This window comes from Zootoca vivipara, chromosome 1, assembly GCF_963506605.1.
Source record: "Zootoca vivipara chromosome 1, rZooViv1.1, whole genome shotgun sequence".
NCBI lineage: Eukaryota > Metazoa > Chordata > Lepidosauria > Squamata > Lacertidae > Zootoca > Zootoca vivipara.
Window position 1 is genome coordinate 51,152,877 of NC_083276.1, and position 19,181 is coordinate 51,172,057.

Genomic DNA, 19,181 nt, shown 5'->3' on the forward strand with positions numbered 1-19,181 from the left:
TTAATAAAAATATTGTGATTTTTTTTAAAAAAATCAGATCCGCAATAATAGAGCAGGTTCTAAAATAGATATATCTCAAGGGTCAAAAGCCAGGGGAAAGAGGTGTTCACTCAGTACCTCTGTTCAGGGGGAAATGCCTCTTGCAGGCCAAATGAACTATGCTTAACACATTGTGTACAGCTCAAGTTTTCCTTTAGGCACAGTACTGGTGCATGGAGCTTTATAATCGTTATCAGAATCACAGCATGTAAGGAAGGTTTATTCCCCTGCCCCAAAATATATCTTCTCTCTCCTTTGATAACCACAGGGATTATTTTTTTTACCAAGTCTCGCAGCTGTATGCATGATGGGGGAAGATTTTCCTCTTGATTGTGGCTAGGGAGCGAAGGGATAAACCTCTACTTTCCCTCCTGCACACCTGCAATTATAGAAAAACTGGAAATGTAGCTGTATGTCACACATTAAGCATGGCATGTAGTTTGGCCCTTAGTGGCGCTAGCAGCCAGAACACATGGTGGATCAGGGACAGGACTTTGAAGAGCATCCACCTTGTTATGTAGGACTGCATTGGGGGGGGGGCACGATCAAGGTGTGCCAAACTACTCTTGAGGGCAAATTATGAATGATCTTTCCATAAGTGATTTGGTTACAGTTGCCTGCAAAGTCTTTTTTCTTTTTCTTTTGCAGGCTCAGTTCTTTTTATTCGAGTCATTAATAAAGACACGCACCACCTGCCTTGATAAACTGAAGTGTTTCTTTTTTATTAATAATCATCTTACATTACAAGTATAATGTATGACAAAAAGAAAGTTCTCGTGTACATACTAGGGATATATCAACATAGCTCTATTCGTATCCAGTGTCCTAGCCTCTTTCACACAGGTACTATAAAGCACAGTCCGCAAAGTAATAACTTTCCCCCCCCTTTTCTTTAAAACATTGTCAGAAAAAAGTGTGATATTAACATTTTAATACATATGTAATAATAAGATTTGTAGATTGTTTCTCCCCTCCCCCTCATTTACACGTGTGCATGGTTCAAGCTAACAGTTGGGGACTGGGGTTGTGAAGGGAAAGGGGGAAAGGCAAAACGCGAGGAGGTTATCTTCACAACACCCCCCTTGATTCTTCGTAAAGTGAGTTTGTGGGGTCACCTGAAAAGGAGAAGTCCGACAGCCCTCCTTTTGCATTTCTAAAATTACAGTTTGAGTGATGTGTCTCCCCAGCAGTGGCTGGGAAGATTTTTTCTATACATGAGGTGAAGTGCCTGACAGGTTTGTATTTTTTTTTTAAAAAAATTATTTTACACAGAGTGAGGGTGCCTTGCTGGCAGCTTGCAGGCTGGAAAATAGTCCAGTATCCATGAGGTTCAGTCCTGAGGATCACGTTTTCTAGGTAGCTGTTATTCTATGGGATTACACTCTACAGTCCTGAAGCTTGGTTGGGGGGCAAGGGGCAGAGGTTCAGGTAGGCCAGGTTTGTCACTGAGGTGGGTTTCCAGAGTTGTGTGGTGGCGGCAAAGGCCTGACGCACATTGCCTGCATTATCACCATAAGCGTGTGTGTGTGTGTGTGTGTCACAAGCTCTCTAAATGTGTAGCTGCGCAACACCAGTCAGTGCAAGTAGTCTGTTGAGGAAAAACTGTTCCCACATTCACCCCCCTCCCCGAGCCCCCAATAGCAGTAATATTTGTCTTTCTCAAAAAAAAAACTTGCGCAAGTCATCACATAGTGTCTGTATGGAGGGAAGTCCAAAACCTTTTATCCCCCCCCCTCCCTCCTGCCTCTTCCTGGTATGAAGTAGTTGTGCTAACTTCATCCTAATGGCTTTGACCACAGCAGAGCAAGAGGCCGTCCAGCTGGAAGACCTCTCCACACGTTATTTCACAAAGGACGATCGCCAGAGACGGTGGCTTGGATCTGCCATTCATATTAAAAAGGATATCATCACAATAACATTGTTTTGGTGGAGTGGTCTAGTCATAATGCCTCATTGCCAACACCAATGAAATAAAAATTAAAATGAGCATTCAGGCTGCAGTATTCTCTGGTGACACAACTCCACTGCCCACCCTGAAAGCTATCCGATTTGCTCATTCAACAATGGAAAAAGCAGCAGCTCTTTGAAAAGCAGCCAAACAAGATGGTAGTAGCTGAGGAGCAACAATGCAGCTGCACCGACTCCCCAGCTATATCCATTTACCTATTTTAATCACTGCACTCAGAACTTTTCTTCCTGTGCTAAACCTCCTCGCTATGTACCGAGGCTGGAGAATCTGTGGCTCTCCAACTGTTGCAGGACTACAGCTCTCATAACTGATGGCCATTGTTTATGATGGCCAGGGTTGATGGGAGATGGAGTCCAACAACTGCTGGGATGCCACCCATCTCTCCTCTCTTCTTTGACTACACTCTGTTCCTTGTGCAAATGAACGCAGCATCCCTACCCTAAACAGAGCATCAAGTACCACACGCTGACGGCAATGGGACTCAGACTTCCACCTCCAGGGACTGCACTCCAAATTCATCGGACCATTCTGCTTTGTTCAATTTGCCATTGAACAATACAAACTGGAATGGTGGGGGAGAGCGCAAGCTGCATTTCAACCTGCACTTAGAAAGTCAAAACAAGCAGGGGGGGGGAAGTGCGCAACTGGGTCAGATACATCTTAGCTAAAGGCATTTACTGTCCCTATCAACACCCAAAACAGATGAAATGTTCACCCGCAACCATTGCAAGATGGTCCCACTATTGCTATCACAGGCTTCATTTGGCATGCTGCCATGCTTACCAGCAGAATTCTCTTTCCTGACCATAGCAAAATCTCTGCAAATAGGCAGGCTTCAAAGTAAGGCAAACCCCAATCTTTAGCCTTGCTAAAATACTTGGGGTTTTTAGCCTTCAGTACTATATGCCTCTCCCGAAAACGCAGGGCCTGCATTTGCAACAGGACAACCTATTTTCTCCCTAAATTTCATATTTATATCTATTGAGAACAGATATATATTTAAATATATAGTCTTATATAGTGATATATAGGCATGTGGATTCATTTCTTACATCGTGTGTTGTACATGGGCTGCTCTATAGGGCCATGCTGTGTATAGATTATGTCTAGCCAAAGTCCTTTTGCCCCACTGGTTTTAATGGGAATTTCCCCTTGAAAATCAGTGAAATGTTAAAAGTGCTTGAATTTAGCTGGATCAATGCCAAATGAGGGCAATCCAGAGGAAGTCAGGTGTGCTGAAATCCCACTGAAAAGCAACAGGACTTTCAAGGCTCACACCTGCCCCTTAGGCCGCCCCTTTCAAGAGGATGCATTGTACACTTAAATCAGATTTCATGCATACATATTTCACTTGGCTCCAAACGGATACAGGAATTGCATAGTACCGGTATTCTACTGTTTCTGAGATAGACTTTTGCCATCAAGGGGTGCCACTAACCCAATGCATGTCTCAACTCTTAGCTATACAAATGACAGGCCCATCTTATAAGCTGAAACATAGCATTAGTCAAGACATGACCTGAAAGACCTCTCACTGCAGAGGTAGCTAGCTTGCAGCCCTGAAGACATTGTTAAAACTCCCATAGCCCCAGCCCAAATAGGCAATGATCAAGGATCCACAGGAATTGTAGTCTGTTGAGATCTGGAGGGTCACAGGCTCTGCAAGCTCTGTCTTAGTGGCTGTGTTTGCGCTGTGGGATCAGTATCTCTGAATGGCCACTGAGAGTCCAGACCAGCAGAACTGCAGACAACAGGCTAACAGAAAGATCAAGTGATAGCCCAAAAAATGTGCCAGAACCATACATGTCTGCACTGTTTGTGCATTGCAGGGGGGTTGGACTAGAGGACCATCAGGGTCCCTTCCAACTCTACAGTTCTATGATTCTATGCTTGTGTCCTCACTGTGCTTTGCTAATGTAGGAAGCTTTGGCTTTCTGTTTCCTTACCACAATCCCTGTTGCATTTGACTTGATGGCCATGGCAATTTGACTTTTGTGCACCCCTGGCAGTCTGCATGCAAGGTAGCATCAGTGTGGGCTTGGTGTGTTTCTGACAAACATACATATAGATCTAGAGAAGAGCCTGAGTTATAAAAGATAGCTGGGAAATCTGCAATGAGACCTTAAGAGTTAGAACACCACAAGTTAAGGTACAGATATAGATATGAACAGATGAATCAATCAGGTGCTCAGCAAGAAGGAAGAATTTCATTACAAGCTGTATCTTTTTATCATTTAGAGCAGTGCTTCCCAAATTTGGGTCTCCAGCTGCTTTTGGACTACAACTCCCATCACCCCTAGCTAGCAAGACTAGTTGCCAGGGGTGATGGGAATTGTAGTCCAAAAACAGCTGGAGACCCAGGTTTGGGAACACACTGGTTTAGAGATTTAAGAGATCACACATCCATAATCATCCATTGCCTGAATGTGACAGGATTCCTGATCCCAGTTGGATCTCCTAGAATTGGATACTTTTGAGCCAGGCCCATTTTAATCTCCTCCTCACTCCAGAAGAAACCTATACAAGGCAAACGCAGGCAATAGCTTCCTTTTCTTGTGCTATTTGGCTGTGCTACACATCCACAAACGTCTTAACACCAGACGCCCTCTAGTGTCCTCTTTTTCCAGCCTCTATTTAGTTTGACTGTGACCAAATAGATAGCGAAATCATAGCAACTGAGCATAGACAAATATTCTATTCAACCCAACTGCTGGAGGCAGCACCCCTCCTCACAAGAGTGATACACAGCAGCAAAACAACATTGTTTTACCTGGCAGTGCAACATTTGCAATGCCATCTTCAGCCAGCATTCTTATTTGCCTGCTGCTGATATGCATACCCTAACTAAGACACATGTGTATGATCACACACTCATCAAGTCCTTATGCTGTCCCTGTAGAATATTTAGCAATTTTAGAATATTTAGCAATTTTTATCTTCATACACTAATAGGATACCAACAAATACCATTTTGCATAGCATTAACAGGTTGGATTCTTGACAACTGGTCAAATTACTAAGTGTGCAACCAAATCTTAGATAAGAAAATTATGTCTTCATTGAAGTGGACGTGATTTCGACAGAGCTAGGGTTTTATTTTAGTAATACTTTTCATCTTTTTATTTAACTAAACAGTCCATTACAAGGTGTAACATGCTTTCAGGGGCTTAAAGATTCAGGCATGTTTAACTTAAGTATTTTGGTAGTAAAATAATTTCAGATAGAGAACATTTGCATACATTTTCATTGAACGGAGAGAACTTGGACTCTGAGTGGGAGATTATACATGAAATTAAAAAGCAACAAGCGGTTTTGTAATTTTGGAGCTCAGATGTGGAAACCTATCAAATGTATAACATCACAGGTAAGGCTGTAAATGTAAAGCAAGCCATGGAGGATTTCAGTCTCATTTTAACCAACCTGGATTATCCATTTATAGTTAAACTACTAAGGCTATGGGGGAGAATAGTGGCAGACAATGTAAAATATGGCCCAGCCACAGTTAAGCACCACTGATTTTAATGCGAGTGAATTAAGCGCCTGATTGCCTCTTTCACTGAAACAAAGATTTAAAATTGCTTAATTTAAACCGGATTGTGTTCTGCATGTATTACAGTGTGGCCAAATGGTTACACAGACAGACAGACAGGCAGGCAGGCAGGCAGGCAGGCAAGCAGGCAGACACACACACACACAGACTGCTCTGAAAACCCCAAAATGTGAGAGAAGAGGAAGCTTTCACAGAAGCCTGTGCCATTTTCTGTTCCCTGTGTGCTGGTCATTGCAAATATTTCATTTTCTTGCCCATTTACACAACAATCTAGACATACCCTACAGGTGATTTAATATTACGCCTCCTGCAACCCGTTGATGCTTGAGCATCAGAGCAGAAGAACACATCTCCTGAATATAAGCAATTACAGAAGAGGAATTATCTAGGTGAGCTCATGAACATTTAATGAGTAGCTAAAAACAACCAGTGTCCTAGCAAAGTATTTATTCTCCAGACCAATAATGAAGAGGGATCACAGGCAAAGCAAAATGCAGATTATCTAGCCCTAGGCCAATTGTTCCTACTTTAAGAATCATAGAATCGTAGTGTTGGAAGGAACCATGAAGGTCACCTGGCCCAACCCTCTGCATTGCAGAAATCTTTTGCCCAACGTGGAGCTCAAACCCATGACCCTGAGAGTCTCATGCTCTACCGACTGAGCTATTAGCCTGAGGAACAATGTTTCAGAAACCATATACAGAACTGGTTTCTCAATGTAAATTGTGGTTGGATTCACCTTAGGCACTGTCTAGTGTACGCAGTCTAACATTAGCACATATCAGGAGTGCTTCAAATAACAAACCGTCTTCTAAATTCCGAAACTGTCTTTATCCAGGCTTGTCATTGTTTCCACCAGAGCCTCTGTTATTTATCTGAAATGAGCCAATTAAAACAACCAGATTATGAGTATTGGGACAGCTGGGTCATCATTTACAAGGCCTATAAAACGGCCAAAACCCACTGACAGTAAGAATATAGTAGCAAAGCATTTATACCCCCCCCCACACCACCCCCACTTGACTGAGTGGTAACCACTTTCTTGGAGTTGATATCACCAGTAAACCAACACAAGGGTGAATGGAAGCCTCTTAGTTGTGCAAACGAATGCTGACAATGCTAATCTCTTATCACCCATGGTATTCAGTTGGCCTTGGGTCACACCAAGGCTCTCCAAATCCCAGCAGTTGTTTCTATGCTTAGAATAGCATCATGTAAAAACATTCTACATTAAGTTACCATTGTAGCGTTAATACCAACGATGCTCTAACCGCTGTCAAAAATGATCAAAACTACGCAACTCTTGTAACATTTCCCCTAACCAATCTTCCTTCTGTGCTCATCAGTCTCACTCCCTACCATCAGCCCAAAGCAGGTAATATTGCAGACAAGGGATTTCTAAAGCCCAACATAAAATCCTACTTGTCAAGTTGGAAGAGAGGCTACGAGAACGCAGACAAGGCACAGATCTCTGTGCCACTGCTTCATTCTCTGTGTGTGCGTGTGCGTGTATCTTTGTGCGGAGTGAGAAGGCAGTGCATGAACCCTGGCAGTGGAAGTGACTAGAGCAGCCTTCACCAACCTGGTGCTCTCCACTTTCGCCCGGGGCTGATACAAGTGGCACCGAGTCGGTGAGGGCTGGACCAAAGGTATATCTGCACCAGTTGTTGTTTTCCTGTACAAAGAGTTGCTGCGATCTGCACCTGATTCTGTTTGCTGTCCCTGATTGCCTAGGATAGTTTTCCAATTCCTGCTCCCCCCTGCTTTCATATGGAAGTCAGTACCACATTTTTTAAAAACCACCAACTCCCATACAATTACAATTGTCCTACCCTAGAGCTTCTCCCTCTGGCTCATTCTTCAACCCAGAGGTTTTCAACCTGTTTGGGTCCACGGCTCCCTTGACCTACTGCATTCTTTCTGCAGCACCCCTGTGGGGCTCAGGAGCCCAGTTGTGCCACCCCTTGCCTGCAGAGCCGGCAGCCCCTCACCGCTTTTCGACACCCTCCCTTGTGCAGTGTTCCTCAGCCTCCTCACCTTGGGAGTCCGCCAGGCAGTTACAGCTGCCCCCCGGTCTCTGAGCTGCCCCCCACCCCAAAGAGAAGTGCCTCCTCACACTGTCCCACCTTGGTCAGCCTTGGACCTTGTATCCAGGGCTTCTGCAACAAACAGTTGTGCAAGCTTTTGGGAGGCAGAGACATGATAGGGCATCCAAGGAGGGAGCGAAGGAAAGAGGGACAGAGGCCAGTGTTGCCCATGGCACCCCAACCATCATTCAAGGCACCCCAGGGTGTCACGGCACACTGGTTGAAAACCACTGCTTCAACCCATCTTCTTTCTATTTTTGCTTATGTGCCGCTTCTTATGCTACTGTTGTGCATTTGTCATAAGACAACTCACTAAATCCTTCCACTATCTTCCCTCCCACCCCCCCTTCCTTTTGTCTGGAGACAGCCAGGCTGAGTTCCCTTAGCAGCTCCAACTGCTTTACAATCCCATGGGGATGCCACAAAGCAGGGAGCCTCTATCCCTAGTTCTTTTGCTTGACAACACATCAAGGTATCTGGGGTTTTCTTTGTTTTTCATTGAGCAGTTGCGGGGTGAAGGGAATGAGCTTTGAGTCCTGGATATAAGAATCATGCATGTATGGGAACAATGCTAAAAGATTATTCCCGGGACATTTCCACTGAGTGAAAAGAAAGGAGGAGAAAAAGACACAGCGAAGGAAGCTGGTGCAGATATACCCTAAGAGAAACTGCTTCAACAACATGCTACATTACCACTGAAAACGTACGGTTTAAAAAATAAAATCATATATTTATATAAATGAAAAGCTAGCAGCTAGCAGCATCAGTTCCAGAGATACTTTAGCACCAAGACCAATAGGAAGGGTCAGGAGGAAAATGGCAGGGTGTGTGTGGAGAGAGGGGATATGGAAAAGTTCAGTGTAACTGACGCCATTGCTGTATTTCCAACGGCATAAGGTTAGTCCCTCTGGAAACATGCCATCCTAGTAGTTCCGGGCAAAAAAAATCCTTTTATTCCTGTGATTGTCCATTATTGTTGTGGTGCTGCCCTCTGCAATATTAGCAGGGCAAGGCACAGTCAGCAGTGGAGGTTTTGTGCTCTTTTGGCTTATTTAACCTGAAGCGTTGGGGGTAGTAAAAAATAATAATAATCTCCACAGATGTGTTTTATTTGAGCTGCAAATATGTTGCCATACCATGCACCCCTTTGAAAGAAGCAGTTCACAGGAATAAGCACAGCGTTCTGTTTTTTTTTCTTTTGCCAGATGACTGAACTTCAAACCTTACTCAACGGAGGATATGTGAACCCCTAAGAGGACCTTGTCATGTGACGACAATCAACGGCGGATCTTGCATTGATATCCCCTGCCACAGAAACGTGGCAGGCGTTTCTTTCACTTGTTATAAAAACCCAAACAAAGACACAACCCATTTATGATGATAAAGACCGAGTATAAATAACATAAAATTAGCATACATATTTTAAGCCCTGGAGTCTCTGCCCTGTTACGGGGCTTTGACTCGTTGGCTCTCTAGCTTCCACAGCAGCCCGGGTTTTCAGTAAAGAGTTTTAATTAATTTTTCTCATTGTCTACTATATAAAAATATAAATGCAAAAAACACCCCACCCCAATAGTTCCCCATCTTCTGCATTATGCTATTTTCATCTGAACATGCTATCAATATTGTAAGATACATGAATCGTTAGTAGAATTTTCACAGGAGTAGCAGAAAAAAAGGTTTGCCTTACACTGAAAATGCCCACCGGTGGTTAAGACCAAGGAAGGGGCATCATGGGCCAATTGACAGAAACAACAAAAAATGAACCAGATCATCAGAAGAAGCTGTAAGAATCCACTCTAGACTACGAGAAAATTGGGAAGCTGGAAAAGAAATACCAAGATGTAGGCATTGGGCTCAAAAATCCCAAGCATCATTAGTAGAGGGCTGAAATGGCTCAATTGCTAACTAACAAAGAAAGAGAGAGAGGAGAGACAGAGAGAAGACATACACACAGAAGCATAATGAGAAGTAGGATGACATTGGCCTGCCACGTCTAGCTTATAACATCGATTCAGTTTGAAAATATAGACTATGGCCCCAGCACATGATTCTGAAGAATGAAATGTTGCCACCTACATTGCAGCTGCCACGGTTGAAGATGTCAGTAAATGTTAAGTCTTGTCTCATTCATAAAAATTCCTCTTAGCTTCCATCAGATAAGTTTTAAATTTTCAGTGTTGGGCTTTACATACATACATATAATATATATATATATATTCATATACTATATCAAAGCTTAGAGTATTGATTTTTTTTTCTTAAAAAAGGGATTCAACAGCTTTCTAAACGAGAGGCATTCCTTGCTAAATATCAGGGTAAAACTCCGACCCGTGGTCCATGCTCTGCAGCACTGGCTTCTGATCCAGGGAGGACATCCTGCTCAGCATTTCTGCAGACAGTGCGTAACTATTGCTAGATTTCTCCTCAAACCAACTATCTAGTGCCCTCTTGGCTTCGAAGTTGGCAATAGGTGGTCCATTAACAGCAATTGTCAAAAGGTCACTGAGCTGCTCCAGGGTGAGCCGAGAGCGATTGTTTTTGCGCACCCTCTGCAGGGCATTGCGCCCCTTTTCGCAGCAGGCTGTGGAGGTGGGAAGAACTTTGAGGATCTGGATGATTTTATTTAAAAGAGGAAACCTCTGCCTGTATTTACAAATGTGGCCGATTAAATCTTTGAAACCATTTTTGGTATAATAATCCACCTTGAGTTCCCGCCATTCCATGAGCAAGCTCCCCCTGGGGTCCATGCCTTCTCTGCTCACTTCCGTGGAAAAGGTTGGCACGGCTTCGAGGTGCTCGAAAATCTGCACCATGTCTTCCCTGCCATAGCTCATAAGCTCCTCTGCGCTCCTCGGCCAAGCTGTGAGGTCGAACACTTGGCAGGCTTTCACAAATGCCCGGCTGCGAGGTTCAAACCTTTGAGCTAGAATCACCTGGGTCTTCTGGCATATCTTTTCTCGAATGGACTGGAATTTGGCTTCCGCCACCCGTAGGTTTTTCACAGCGACGCCATTGAAGCTTTCTCGAAAGCTCTCCTCAAACTCCTGGAGATACTCGCCGGGAGAATCGGAAAGCCTGCTAATCTCTTGGATGGCTTCGTCGATTTTGTCATCCACCTGCGACACAAGGAGATATTCGCCTTGGAAGACAAAGGCAAGGCGTGAAAGCACGGCAATGACATCCAGCAGGAAGTATATCAGCTTAATTGACTGGTAGTCCATGAGGAACTGCAGGAGAGCCAAAGCGATGGCAGACGCATCTGCTCTTTGTGTTTGGCCGCTGACATCTTTGAGGTGGGCCACCACTTCCAAGTAATCCTTGATCAGAGCGTTGAGGACGTTCTGCTCCCCGATGATCCACTTCACTGCTCTGATGTCTCCCAAAAACTCAGTTTCTTCACAGAGAGTAGCAGCAGTGACCCTCAGCTCGCACATCAGCCTGGGAGAGTAACGGTAAAAGCTGAGTAACTGCTTCAGGTTGTTCTCTAGCTCCTCCAGGCAAGGAAGCTCTTTCCCACTAATCGCATCCAATATCTCCAAGTGTGGCTTGTGTACCATAAGGGGCAGGCAGAGCAGCCAAGGCAGAGTCTTTCTGATTGTCATGTACATGTTAGCTCTAAGGCTGGCAGTGATGTTAGCACCGTCGACTCCCAAACCAACACTCGGCTTTTCATCCTGCAGCCGGATTCCCAGGGCGGAGAAAGCCCTATCTAATGCTTGGATGTAACTATCGGTTGCAGAAAAGCCCAGCTCCTGGAGAGAGAGGAATTCAGTGGCCGGAGGCCCATCGCTGCTGATATACTGCACGTAAACCGCAACTGTGTCGGCAAGCAAATCGTCGCTCTGCCCGTCCAAAATGATGCTGAGGAAGGGAGACTGCCTGACCCGTTCGACGAGATCTTCTCTAAGAGCTCGTGCAATGTGGTGGATCAAGATTTGACAGTCTCCCTCGTTCATATACTGATCCACCACTTTGAGCTCGCACTTTCTCAGTAGTTCCGCAAGAGGCCTGAAGTCACAATAGGGCCGGCCTTCCACCGCTAAATGGTAGGCTGTGTTGAAGAGCAGAGTCATGTTTCGGCACATCTCTTCTGTCTTCTCCGGGTGCATCCTGAGCCTGTAAAGTTGCAGGCACTTCTTGTGGAGGTTGCTCTGGCTGTGAAGTTTGATTGTGTGTATCTTGAACTGCTTGGAGCCGATGATGAAGGCCGAAGTCCGAGAGGATTGCACCGTATACTGGCGGCAGACGTGACACCACATTTCATTGAGCGTTGGGGAGTACCTCAGAAACCAAAACTTCTTGAGCCACTCTTGCTTGAAGCGCCGAATCCTCCTGGTGACGGCGGACAATTTGGAAGGCTCATCTGTGGCTGTTATCATGTCATTGGAGACAGATTCGTCTGCTGAATCCACCTCTTGGTCGTCGTCCTCCATCATGGTGGGAACAGACATGATGCTTTCCGAAGCTGCGAAAGAAAAGAAATGAGGGGGAAAATGGAGAAAGTTTAAGGTAGGGTTGTAAGAAACAACACAAAACTGTTAAGAAATTAGTGTATTTAAATATTTCTGTTGGAAGCCGCCCAGAGTGGCTGGGGAAACCCAGCCAGATGGGCGGGGTATAAATAATAAATTATTATTATTATTAAGACAACTATCCCACATGTCCCCCTAGGCTACTCATACCATTTGCAGCAAAAAATGAACTTGTTACTAGAGTATATTTTGGTTTATAAATATTCCTAGATCCCCTCATTATCTAAAATCATAATTTCCAAGAGTCCATGCAAGCCTGGGTAGAAAACGCCACTCTGATATTCTGACTACTTTCATATTCACAGAAGGGCATCAATGACACAGCATGTTCCGAAATGAAATCAAAAGAGCTTCATAAAGAAATGCACACTTTCATTCAACCAACAAAAGTAGCAAAATCCTTTAGATAAGAGAAAAAGGGAAAATATTAATTACATACTTCACACACACGCCACAAGTCAGTATATTTCATAGTCAACATAAGAGAGTCAATTGCAATTTCTAGGTAAGATTCAAAAACAACAATATGCTGTTCTTTCTCCTGCAAGGGAATGCATCAAGAATACAGCAAACAAATTCGCTGCAATGGAATTTTTTTATTGAAGGTGCCTGATTACAGTGAAAAGAAACATCATGTTTCATCATTACAGTCACAATCCCAAGACCACTTGCCCAGCGGACTACGTTCCTGCTTCATGAAACCCACCAACGAGACCTCAGGTGCTTCTCAGAACACTCAACGCTGGAACATATTTAGTCACGAATGTCAAACAAAATGGCACTCCTTATACAGTGTTTGAGGAACACTTTTCTTGTGTGCAACTTACCTGAGGGGTATGAAAATGCTTGGTACTCAGGTACCTGAGGAGGTAGTAGAGGTGGCTCGGCTAACTTGCCAGATCTTAGCACGTTTAGTTCAGCCTGCAACTCGCGAATCTTCTTCTTCAACCGTACACAGTTGGGACACAATGAAGTTGTTGGGATCTCAAGGGCATCATCCTGAGTCGATGCCAGAGACAGATCGGTGGGGCTGTTCACTTTAAATGACAAGGCCTCTTCCCCTTCGTCTTCCGGCAGGCCAATGTCTTTGGAGCTGCGGGGGACTTTCCACTCACCCTCATTCCTGCCTCTACTGTGATTTGGAGTGCTGTGATGAATACCAGGCCCACAACCTTCCGAGGCATCTCGCGCTTGAAATCTGGAGGACTTTCTAGTGGAAGGAGCAGAATTCTTTATCACCTTGTGCTCTTCCATCTTTGTTGGCTCTAGAGAAGCCTCTAGAACATCTTTGAAGATGAGGTCTATTTTCTTCTTCTTTGTTTGGGGTTGAGACACGCCTTCTTCAAAGCTGCGCTTGTAGGAACTCTTCCCTTGCTTTGACGTGGTGAGCTCAAGGGGGTAGCTCATATCGTCTTGGTTTTCTAGATTTCTTTCTGACCTTTCCCTTAGTAATTTTTTGTCTCCTAGAAAGAAAAAATCAGGAGTTGGAATTATCAGTGGGAATTCCACAACATTCCTCACCCCAAAGCAAAAGCAAACTGGGAGCACACAAATCTTCATTTTTCACATGTTTGCATTACCAATAAGGAAACTTATTGGAATGAAGGTCTCAGGAAACCTAAGACTGGAGATTTGTTTAAAAGGGAAAACAGTCTCTAGGAGGCAGCCACACAGAAGTAGGCCTCAGATGGTTTCAGGAGAAGACAAACTATAGGAAGGTGGTCTAAAATAACAGGCAGCCAACCTGTGCTGGAATGAGACAATAATGTTCAATGTGTTGGTTTGTTGAAAAGATAACTCTGACTTGTAAAACGTATCTGGCAAATAATACCATGAAGGGTGTGATGCAGAGATTTCCATGTGAAACCTGTAGGCTTGAAGGACCATTTTTCTATTCCAGAGTGACAGAAAGCGTGAGAACACAAGGAAATCGCTCTCTCATTTCCCATATCACTTACTAGCAAAATGAGGTAGGACTTTTTGAGTGACCTCCAAGGTTGGGGCCTATAGCTGGATCCGACAAGATTGCTAAATGTATGGCCCCTAGCCAAAAGTTCACCAAAATAAAGCAGAGAGATTGTGCATATTAGCTGTAACTTAAAACAAAGGGAGTAGCCATATATCCTTACCTGGAAATTCAGAAGATGATGGGTTTGGTTCAATTTCCATCTTTCTTCTTATCTTGCAAATAACTCCAAGCATCAAGACACATGGTTGCTTCCCAAACAAGGTGCTGTTCTATGCTGCTATGTATACATATTTCATTTTGAAACACGTGTGTGCTTTGGTAAGAGCTATATAGGAATTTCAAACGCTGGCATCAAAGTCCTGAACAACTGCAAGTCTGAAGCTGCCACGAAGGTGAGTACAATTCCAGATAGTGTGAAGGTGCAGGGGCACCTCTTTATCAGCATTTATCTGTTGACGCCACAAGTCTTAAGGTCTGGTTATAGAAATGGAGAAGCCAGGCAAGACAGAGCCCATGCCACAGCCTAATTAGTTTGTAAGGGTATGACAACTGGCTGGAGGTCCAGATTAGACATGGCAGATTTTTTTTTCTTCCAAATTACACTGTATTCTTGGACAAGAGTATATCCCAACTGGGCGTCTATTTCCATCCTAAACAGCAGTGCATGTAATCTGATGATAGTATGTAATTTGGTACAGAATCAATCAACCTGGGCGACCCATTTTCATTGTAAACATGAAACATGTTACTAACACTCATGGGAGGAAAAACTAAATTAAAATTGTGTCTGGGCACTACTTGATGGAATCTCAGAAGGTGGGCCAAGGGTGGGTGGGTGCTTGCAGCAAAGCTTTGGTGCCAGGCTTACGGAGGTACTAGGGCCTATGGTTTGGGTCCAGACACGCTATTCTGTGAATGGAAGAGCTCCTTTTGTTTACAAAGGTAAGTTGGATCCAGTGCATGCTGCAGCTGTGCACAAACTGGATACTCCAATGGGTGTGGGAGGGCAGAGAGAGGTAATTTTCACTGGTTTCCTCTTCTGCATTCCCCTCCTACGATGTTTTGGTGGGTGTCCCAACCGCCCAGAGCAGATGGGGGTGGGTGGGTAAGGCACGCAACACTACAAGGGGAAGAGAGAATCAGCAAAATTCACACCCCCTCCTCTTCTGCCTAGAGGAGCATCCAGTTTGTGGAATTTTGCTCTGCACAACTCTGGATTCCAACCCTATGACTAACTACACGAGACAAACAAATTAAGGGAAATGACTAAATATGTGCAAATGAGCTTAATTTGCACGCTTTATAGAAAGGTTGCTATTTTAGTCATTTGGTGGTTTTAGTCAATTAAGTAATTGACTCTGTATACATTTGCATATGAATAAAGCAGTGCTTCTGAAGAAAAGTATCCCCTCTCTGTTTTTAGGTTATGCAAGCGCCTTCTGCAGCAACCATCATCATGGTCATTTGCAATAGAGAAGAGGGAATGCCTTTTATACAGCAACTAGTGTCATTCAGCCTGTTTACTAAACGGGCGCTAGAACATTCGGCCTTTTTCGGCGGTGGCGCGTGGGGGGGGGGGCGGCTGGCCCCTCCCACGGCCACCGCTTCGTCGGGGCGCTCTGCTGAGCCCAGCTGACCGGCGGGCGCCCAGGAGAAGGCCGCGATTCTTCTGAGGACTGCGAGGGAAACGGTAGGCAGAGGGGTGGGGAGAGCGTGTGCGTGTGCGTCAAGTCTCTGCGTCCAATCCCTGTGTCCGTGGGGCACATGTGCAGTAGCGCAAACCCAGGGACACAGGGAATACTGGACGCAGAGACACTTGCACTTTATTATATAGGATGTCTGCACACATAGATTATTTAAAGTTCTTGAATTAAAATTACTTAACTTTTTTTTTAAAGTGCTGCCCAATTAATTGAGGACACCTTTTTAACCAACAAAAAGTATGTACTAGATAAAATGCAACCAATAAAGTGCACCACAACTCCAATAACTCTTCCATGGTGAAGGATTGCCAACTACCCCAATATGTGCATTGCATCACTACGAGGAATTAAACCCCATATTGGGATTAATCTCCAGTCAGGGGAAGATTTTAGTCACAAATTGCCTATTTTTGTCAGGAAGCCAGCAGGTTTAGATCCAAATTTAAGAACTCTTGGGTGTCCACCAGTTGGACCTTATCAAAATTTGAAGCCACTTTCTTAAATCAAAATGCCGAGGAACTTTTAAGAAAAGTGCTCATTAGACAGAGATGCAGGAATTCTGCACGTTGTTCTAGTGTTAATTTTTTTAAAAGCCAAATGCTGAATTTGGCTTCCAGCTACTCTTTCTATGTGTAGAATTACATAATATATTGCACTGTCATTAACCAAATGAATGTCAACCATTTCCGGAACATGGGTGTTTGAATGACAGAATACTCAAGAGGTGACTGCATAGGATTTCCTGCTGCCGTTTGTGGTGATGAAACGGACACTGACAAGGTATTCTGTACTTTTTAAAAACACACACACCCAAGTTGTACACAGAGCTCTGTGCAACAGACACCCTTGTGCCAGACTGTACCTTTTCATCCAGCATCTGTGCCCTGCACTTGTGATTTAGCAGCAGACATGGCCCATAGGATATGCAGAGCTGCCTGATTCTGAGAAATACCATTCACCTGCCTAGTTCAGTAATGACTTGCTCTCCGAGATTTCAGGCAATAACCCACCACCACACACACCTGAGATCCTTTTATTGGAATGGTCAGAAAGGAATCTCGTTTACCATTATTGTGTTTACTTCTACCCCCCAGAACTGGGCATGGCTAAGAACTTGGGAAAGTTCTTTTAGTGAAACCAAAGAAGATAGGACTGGAACTGCGCAAGACCAGGCAGAGGAGTGTGGGTCCTTCTACTCTGCGGAGTCCCGATCAAGAGACTTCCAACTGAATGATGCCCTTGCACACGCTTTCAAATGTTGTCTCATACCGTGGGGCCATGACACCTGTTACACTTTGCACCAATACAGTAGTACCTCGGGTTACAAACACGATCCGTTCCGGGTCGTAGTTCGTAACCCGAAAAGGTCGCAAACCGAGCGCCATTTCTGCGCATGCGCAAAGTGCGCCGCTTCTGTGCATGCGCGGGACGCACGCCGAAAACACTTCCGGGTTTGCGGAGTTCGTAACCCGAAGTGTTCGCAACCCGCACGGTTCGTAAACTGAGGTACGACTGTACACGCAAAATATTTTATACCCCACGAAGGGTTGCGGAGGCAGCAGGCGGAAAAAGGGACCACCACAACTTAACTTTGTCCCTCCTCCCCATTCTTCTCTCCCAACCTCTTTCATCAGTCCTGGAGACTGTTGAGAAATTGACTCATGGAAGCTGGTTCTCGCTCTAGGAAGGAACCCACAGTTCCCATCCAGCAAATGCCTGTCAGCCTTAGGCTGATGGCCTATGGACAGAACGCATGTAAGAAAAGGGGGATATTCCTCTACTATTGGTAGAAATTCCCCCCACAGAGAACCTGTCCTCAAATTACCTTAACAGCTAATGGGCGCTGCCAGCAATCTATCTCCACACCTGGGGCTGTGCCCCAGTTCGCTTGTCAACCCCCTGCTGCCATTGCTGTCTCTCCATCCCCAATTTACTCAAACTTCTGCCATGTTTTAAACCACCACTCTTCCCCTCTCAGTGTCCCCTCTCTTCTCACTCCCAATCCATGATCATTGCTGTTGTGCAACCCTGCCTTCACTTTTGCTCCCCCACCCTACCCTGACTTCCAGGATTGTGATGTGGCTCAACAAATCCTCCAACAATCGCTCCATGATGACATCCTTACATTTTTATTATATAAAAAGATATATCTCTGATGTGTATAAATGCCTGCTGCTTTTTGTCACCAGTGTAATATTGTGAAGTTCCTCCTTGGTATTTTTGCAACGAGAAGAGGACCCTACAAAATGAACCATAAGCCAGAAAACCTAGTCCAGCAAAGGGCATTTATTTCAACCTAATGCTTCTGACTCACAGGCAGGCATAAAATCAGCTGGCACACACACACACACACAGCCCCAACAGTGCTATTTGATGGATTTCATTTCAACCAGGCATTCTGCTCCTTTCAGTCATTTTGTGATATGGAATGTTTTGTTTGCTGGTTTCAACCCCCTGTCCCCCAGAGATGTTTGTAGCTGCTTCAGGAGCCATCTTTGTCAGAGAAGAATGCTAGAACAAACTCAGAGACAGAAAAGGGAAGGGAAAGGCACCCACCTCTTGTGAGGTTTCTGATGATGGTCTCCTGAGACATGCTGTGCAATCGCTTCATATAATCCTCGCTGTACCAGACCCTTAGCCTCTCCCCGGGCCGGATGTCTCGACAGGTCCGGAAGTAAATCCTCTCGCTGTGCTGGAACGCCATGAGGTTCTGTTCTCTCTCCTCCCGGGATATGGCCACATACCTGAGGACAAGGACAGAGGTGGTTTTTGACTCACAAGCAGGCTTAGACAGAAAGGAAACATAAGGAAGCCACAGTGCAGCAGGAGTGACCTTCAAAAGGGAGACACAGGCAGAGGAGTATTGGATGGCATGAATAATGATATGCCACAAGCTACAAGGAAATAACATGCACACACCGAAGGAATATCAAACAGCTTCTTGAATCTGGTATATTGTAAGCACAGGCTTTTAACCCAGGGGGCGAGAAACCCGAAGCCCACCTGATGTGGCTGCACCGCAACTCCCTGCAGCCTCGGCCAACACGGCCAATGGTCAGGGATAATGGGAGTTGAATTCCAACATCTGGGGAGCAACGGGTTCCTCTTCAATCTCCGAAAACCACATGCCTGCTTGTAAAGTGTTTACAATGGCATTTGATACTGGGCCCTTGGACCTCACTGCTTCTCTTTGTCCCTCAAGCTTCACTCCCACCCTGGTAGCCAATAGCCAATTCTTGTAATGGGCTTTTATACAGAACAAGCTGCTGCAAAGAAGCCATTTTGAGCACCCTCCACGTAGCAGCTGCGCAGCGAGAAGCATTTCAGCA

The 19,181-nt window shown here is 44.8% G+C and overlaps 1 protein-coding gene across 3 annotated transcripts in view; it reads right to left on the reverse strand.

Annotated features, from left to right (window-relative positions):
• Window positions 1-740: 740 nt before the first annotated feature.
• LOC118085302 (zinc finger protein 862) overlaps window positions 741-19,181 on the reverse strand; it is a 53,278-nt gene continuing 34,837 nt past the window's right edge. For 2 of the 3 annotated variants that reach the window (XM_035115824.2, XM_060274681.1), the window contains exons 6-8: window positions 18,409-18,596; window positions 13,008-13,643; window positions 741-12,113 (exon numbers count right to left, since the gene is read on the reverse strand). In XM_035115824.2, the coding sequence (XP_034971715.2) occupies window positions 9,952-12,113; window positions 13,008-13,643; window positions 18,409-18,596 (2,986 nt within the window). In that variant the 3' untranslated portion in view covers window positions 741-9,951. The remainder of the gene's footprint in view (window positions 12,114-13,007; window positions 13,644-18,408; window positions 18,597-19,181) is intronic. The other variant, XM_060274686.1, reaches the window with a different exon arrangement.